Source organism: Belonocnema kinseyi, chromosome 8 (genome assembly GCF_010883055.1).
Source record: "Belonocnema kinseyi isolate 2016_QV_RU_SX_M_011 chromosome 8, B_treatae_v1, whole genome shotgun sequence".
Taxonomy (NCBI): domain Eukaryota; kingdom Metazoa; phylum Arthropoda; class Insecta; order Hymenoptera; family Cynipidae; genus Belonocnema; species Belonocnema kinseyi.
In genome coordinates this window covers 96682106-96688467 of record NC_046664.1, presented here as the reverse complement: position 1 = coordinate 96688467, position 6362 = coordinate 96682106, and the positions used below count along the sequence as shown (strand labels likewise).

At 35.4% G+C, this 6362-nt stretch overlaps 1 protein-coding gene across 1 annotated transcript in view; it reads left to right on the top strand.

Moving 5' to 3' along the window:
- Positions 1–6362, top strand: part of LOC117177916 (Down syndrome cell adhesion molecule-like protein Dscam2) — a 273718-nt gene that overhangs the window by 243761 nt on the left and 23595 nt on the right. Inside the window, exons 8-11 of the mRNA XM_033369016.1 lie at positions 539–683; positions 1568–1719; positions 2592–2864; positions 3145–3429. Coding sequence (XP_033224907.1) covers positions 539–683; positions 1568–1719; positions 2592–2864; positions 3145–3429 — 855 coding nt within the window. The remainder of the gene's footprint in view (positions 1–538; positions 684–1567; positions 1720–2591; positions 2865–3144; positions 3430–6362) is intronic.

Here is a 6362-nt window from a genome sequence, read left to right as displayed (position 1 = left end):
GGGAGCTCTTCTTAATATTTTGACACCAAAATCATGTCGATACACCTTACCGACTGCGAGTAAAGCCACCCACGCTTTAACTTGACAGACTGTAAGTGTGCATTCAGTCATTAAAATGACCAATGAGTTCAATTAACCTGAGTAAAAAATAATTTTCACTTTATTTTCATGAAGTTCGAACATTGTAGGCTCAAAAGATTCAATGTAGGGTCAGTATTGAAGGGGAGGTTAAGCAGCGTTAAAGTAGGGCCTTGAGTTATCAAAATGTAGACTCTAAAGATTCAAAGTATCTTGAGAGAGGAAATCTCTTGGGTGAAAAAGAGAGTCAAAAAAGGGATCGGAGAGGAAACTTTTTTCTATATTTTTTTCAAGTGTTTACATCCAAGAGAGAACTCAGAATTTAGAGATGCTACCTCAAATTGAATAAAATGATTTTCCATTCAGAGGGGAAACGGAATCAATAATTCTAAACGTAATATCTAGAATTGAACGCAAGGGAAAAAATCGCACTGAAAAAAGTTTTCTAAACTCTTTTCAGATGCACCACCGGTACTTCTCTACTCATTTATAGAGCAAACTCTGCAGCCTGGACCAGCAGTTTCCTTGAAGTGCTCGGCCGCGGGAAATCCTACCCCTCAAGTTTCCTGGGCTCTGGATGGTTTCCCTCTGCCTACCAATGGAAGGTAATTCGTCGATCTTTTTTTTTTTGAGACTAATCTTAAGACAAAGTTCTACATGCTAGCACCTCTCTGCTGCCTGCATTTAATCTCCAATGAATTTTCGATTATTCTTCTTAAGGCCATTTGATGAGTGGGTCACGTGACCAGATTCTTACCCTACCGCCACTTTTTTTATTTCCCAACTTATTATCACAAGAAACGCCACATCGATTTGAAAATTGGGGTATTAAACAAGAAGCTCTAAGAATGGTGGGTCTGGTCCTTAGTTTGTATAATTATGAAAAAAGTTTTTTGTTGTACATAATTTTTTTTTTCATAATTATTAAAATTTAGGACCAGACCCACCTTTCTTAGTGCTTCTTATTTATTATCCCAAGTTTTCAACTCGATGTGGCGCTTCGTGTGAAAATAAGTTGGGAAATAAAAAAGGCGAATTCAGGATTTTTTAATTAAAACGTAATTCCCTGAGGCAATATTCCTGGTCGCATCTGCCGGCATAGAGATGCGTTGCATGCCGTTTCCAATTTCAACTTCGATGAGCGCAAAAGAAACAAGAGCAAAAGATATTTATTGTGAAACGTGTAACGATGTATAACCGAGAATGGCGGAGTATATATATCGAGGCGAACATTTTATAAAGTTTAAATACGAATTTAATCACCCGATTCTTATGCCCTCTCTTCTGAGGATCGCATTAATTAGTTATTGTTTGTGTTATTTTTTTGTGATGAATATAAGTTTGCATAATTCAACACGAGTCATTGATGAGCCTGACATCAAAAGAAAGGAGGAATTTGTTCTTTTGAACATACACAAATATCTCATACTAATTTTAATACATATTATTTTCTCTAAAATATGATCATTATAATACTTTTCATTGCCAGGTTTGTGATAGGACAATATGTCACTGTTCATGGGGACGTCATTTCTCATGTCAATATCAGCCACGTTATGGTTGAAGATGGTGGAGAATATTCTTGCACGGCCGAAAACCGAGCTGGGAAAGTGACTCATTCTGCACGACTCAACGTTTATGGTAAATAAACTAGAACTTTCTGTATATCATTGCAAAGTTTATAGAACATAATTTAATTTGTTAATACTAGCCAGTTATAAAAGTGACTTTATTGCATTATACATTTTTAAATAGGAGCTAGAATGTTAAACGATGTTCAGTCTGCAGTTCCAACTAAAGATTATTACAATTCCAATAATTTCACAGGCGTTTTACCGGATTTCTTAGATTTCGAAACCTAAGTTTTTAATTCATGAGATGAATTAAAAAAAAATAATTTCGATATGAAATGAAATCATCTGTATGTAAATACGTAGAGTTAGATCTTGAGAATACTGATTTTCGGATTACTTTATACAGTAGACACTACGACACTTCTCGTTTTCAGGGCTGTAGGGGAAGCGAACAGGAAGTGTCTGATAACCCTCTTTCCTGCGTCAAGCCGCGTTCGGCGCAGTAGACGTATCCGGCCGCGTGTGTGTGTGTGCGTGAGATGAGATAGGGAGTGAGGGCAAGCAAACGAAGGAGAAATCAGAAAACGAGAAGTGTTTTAACGAGAAGCTTCGTAGTGTCATCTGTATTTCAGAGTAGATTAACATTTATTTGGAATTATATCACTAATAGCAACTTTCAATCTCGGAATTTTTTCATATTATTCATATGGATTACGTCATCTACCAACATTTACAAAATATTTCTCCCCCAGAGTTAAATATTGGATTCCTTTATTTGATATCAAATCTTTACTGGATGTAAGAGGTTTAATAACTCTTTGATTATTCTCTGTTGCTGAGCAAATTTTAACACAATGGTTGGTGCCCTAATTATTCTTTAAAATATATGAATCTATCATGTTTACAACTAACTGAACTTTCCTAACTATCATTTTCTAGGTCTTCCATACATCCGCCTCATCCCAAAAGTAACAGCCGTCGCTGGAGAAACTCTTCGATTAAAGTGCCCAGTAGCCGGTTACCCAATCGAAGAGATCAAGTGGGAACGAGCTGGTCGAGAATTACCAGACGATCTGCGCCACAAGGTCGTTCCTGATGGAACACTAGTAATATCCAGTGTACATAAAGAAGTCGACACAGGTGCCTACACGTGCTGGGCTCGAAATAAGCAAGGTCACAGCGCCAGAAGATCCGGTGAAGTCGCAGTCATCGGTAAGACACTTTCATCATTCTTCATAGCAATTTATTTTCAGATTTACTGCTGTCGACTTTGAACACCAAAATCTCTACAAATGGCACCCAAAATCAAGAAAATGATACAAGAAATCCAGAACTCATGGAAGGAAGAATCAAAGATATTTTTTCAGAGTAACCAAAGGAGCCAAATGGTCCAGAGGAACCAGATTATTCAGAAGACCCAGATCGAAGATGTAGCCACAATTGGATTGTATGCTCAATATGTTGACGCACTCTTCTTGTTCTTACATTTCAGTTCCTCCCAAAATTAGCCCATTCACGGCAGATCGCGATCTCCACCTTGGTGAACGCACTACCCTAACTTGTTCCGTGACAAGGGGCGATCTACCTCTATCGATTTCATGGTTGAAAGATGGCCGCTCTATGGGACCCTCGGAACGTGTCACCATCACCAATATGGAGCAGTTCAGTAGCATACTGATGATTGAAAGTTTATCTCCAGATCACAATGGCAACTACTCTTGTGTGGCCCGTAACCTGGCCGCAGAGGTATCGCACACGCAACGGCTTGTGGTTCATGGTAATCCTCCTCTAGGCCCCAAAACACGCCCGACACCCTCGCCGCCCATTTTGTGTGTGAGAGTTTGAGTATGCACCCCATGAGCGTATATAAGCCGCTTATTATCTTTAATGAATCTTACACTTACTTTATTTATTATATATACATTAGGGTGGCTCAAAAAGGCTTTTATTTTTTAGAGGGCAACAATCCCCCCAATTTCATTCCAAATCCGGAAAAAGAAATTCCCTAATTTTTTATTTTTTTATTTTTCAATTTTAACAAGTGTCGGTTTTGACTTGAAGTTTCCCATGTAAAACGCATGGGGAAAAATCACTTTTTTGAGTTTTTTGAATAATTTTTTAGAGCTTGAAAAAATGTGACGGGAAAGTATGAGGGCCTACAGAGAATTATCCAACGAAGAATTTCATGTATCAAATATATGGGTTTGACACCCCTAACACACCCTCACGTGTACCTGAAAACTACCCTTAAAACAAAAAATGTCAATTCTTCATGAAATCGACATTTTAAGCACTGTATTCTGGTCTTTTTTTACTTAAAATTATTAATATTGGTCTAATGGAACATTTATTATCATTGGTTAATTTTTGTTTAATTACTTAATCAAATGGAATTTGTTTAAATTTTTTTTCGAAAATTTATTGTTGTTCCCTTAAAATTATTACAGTTAGTCTAGTGGAATATTTAATAACATTGTTTCATTAATTTTTAATTGTTTGAGCAAATGGAATTTGTTTAAATAATTTTTTTAATTTATTTTTTCCCTAAAAATGATTACTATTGGTCTAGTGGAATATTTATTAACATTAGGTCATTCATTGTCAATTATTTAAACAGAAGGAATTTGTTTAAACAATTTCGTTTCGATTTTTCTTTAAATAAAAATTATTACTGTTGGTCTAATTACAGAAATTCAATTTGTTTAAACAATTTAAAATGAATTACCTAATGTTAATAAATATTCCACTAGAATAATAGTAATAATTTTTAAGGAAAAAAAACGGGATTTCGAAAAAAATTGTTTAAACAAATACCATTTGTTTAAATGAGAAAAAATTAATTAACCAATGTTAATCAATATTCTACTAGACTAATAGCAATAACTTTTAGGGAGCAAAACGAATTTGGAGACAAAGCATTATTTAAACAAATTCCATTTGTTTAAATAATTGAAAATTAATTAACCAATGATTATAAATATATGCACTGGACCAATATTAATACTTTCTCAATCATAAATGATGAAAATGTAAAAATACGAGAATACAGTGTTTAAAAGGTCGATTTCATGACAAATTGACATTTGTGGTTTTGAGAGTAGTTTTCAGGTACTAGTGTGGGTGTGTTAGGGGTGTCAAACCCATATATTTGACATATGCAATTCTTCGTTGGATAATTCTCTACAGGCCCCCATACTTTCCCATCACATTTTTTCAAACCCTAAAAAATTATTCTAAAAACTCAAAAAAGTGATTTTTCCCCGTGCATTTTACATGGGAAACTTCAAGTTAAAATCCGCACCTGTTAAAATAAAAAAATAAAAAAACAAAAAATTAGGGAATTTCTTTTTTCGCATTTGGAATAAAATGGGGGGGGATCGTCGCTTTCTAGCATGCAAAAAAATTTTGCCATGCATTTTTGGACCATTCTAATATACATATATACACCAAACTCTAGCTTTCAGTCAAGTGTCGGGGGTTGCCTTCAAATAGCCTTGGACTGCTTTCGGGGTGATCGAAACGTGAACAGCTAGGGCCGCCTGACTCGTTTCTAATTAAAATATATATATATATACAAAGTCGCAACCGCTCTCGCTCTGTTCCCCTGAGAAACTGAGGGAGCCAGCAGTTCTAGGAAGGCTGAGAACGGGGTGACTGAACGCGAGTTTAGTGTATATATATTATAGCATACTGTCTAATGGAACCAAGGCGATACATGGAAGGCAGCGATTATTATTTTCACTTATTGTGCATGCTCAAAATCTTTAGTTTGCCTGCTATTTGGTTATCTGTGAATTCATATGGAGAAGGAATTTGAGCCTGAAATGCACTAGATCTTAGAGAATCTGTACATATATTATGAATCTGCATCTTCAATTCACCAAAAATCAACATTAATTTTGTTATCGTCCTTTTTATCACGATGTTCAGTTGTTCAACCAAATTATGGATGTCTTTCTCTTTCACACTTTTACTATATTCGAGTGTTTAGTTGAGCATGGATGTTTTTTCAATTTATCCGATAGCTTTCGTTCTCGAGGGAATGCATATTTATGAAAAAATTATATTTTGTTTTATAAACGAATTTTATATTTAGTTTCATATATAGAATGTATACTTTCTTTCGGTTTTGGAAGTTTTTTTTAGTTTCACATTCTGAATGTATATTTAGTTTGTCGGTAATACATATATTTATGTTTAAATTCGGAGTACACCTTCATATTTGCTTTCTACTTAATCCGTGAAAGATAATTTCATTTCGGAGTTTGATTCAGAAATGATAGCTTCCATGTAACGCTAGTCTTATATTTCGTACCGTTCTGAGCGACCAAGTCAAGATATAATATACATATTGCGTAAGGTATGCATATTGTATAGAAGACATGGAGGTCTGAAATTGGACGACTCGCGCTTAGCGTGACTCACTTTCATGCATGACACGCATCTTCATCTTTTAGCTCGTGTGATGCAACGTTCGTGTCGTCTTACTTCGACTAAAACATTTAATTTATACTAAAACATCAAAGAGGGTTGCAAAGTAAATACTTTTCAACATTTTTAAATAATGAAGTGAAAGGCAACACGGCCGTTGGAAGGTTTAAGAACGTCGTTTCTTGCCCTTGAGTGTCTGATTGTGAGTTATACTATACGTCTGAATCTGTGATTACCTCGTTTAATAATACCTTTTCGGGGCGGCAGGATTGTTGTCTG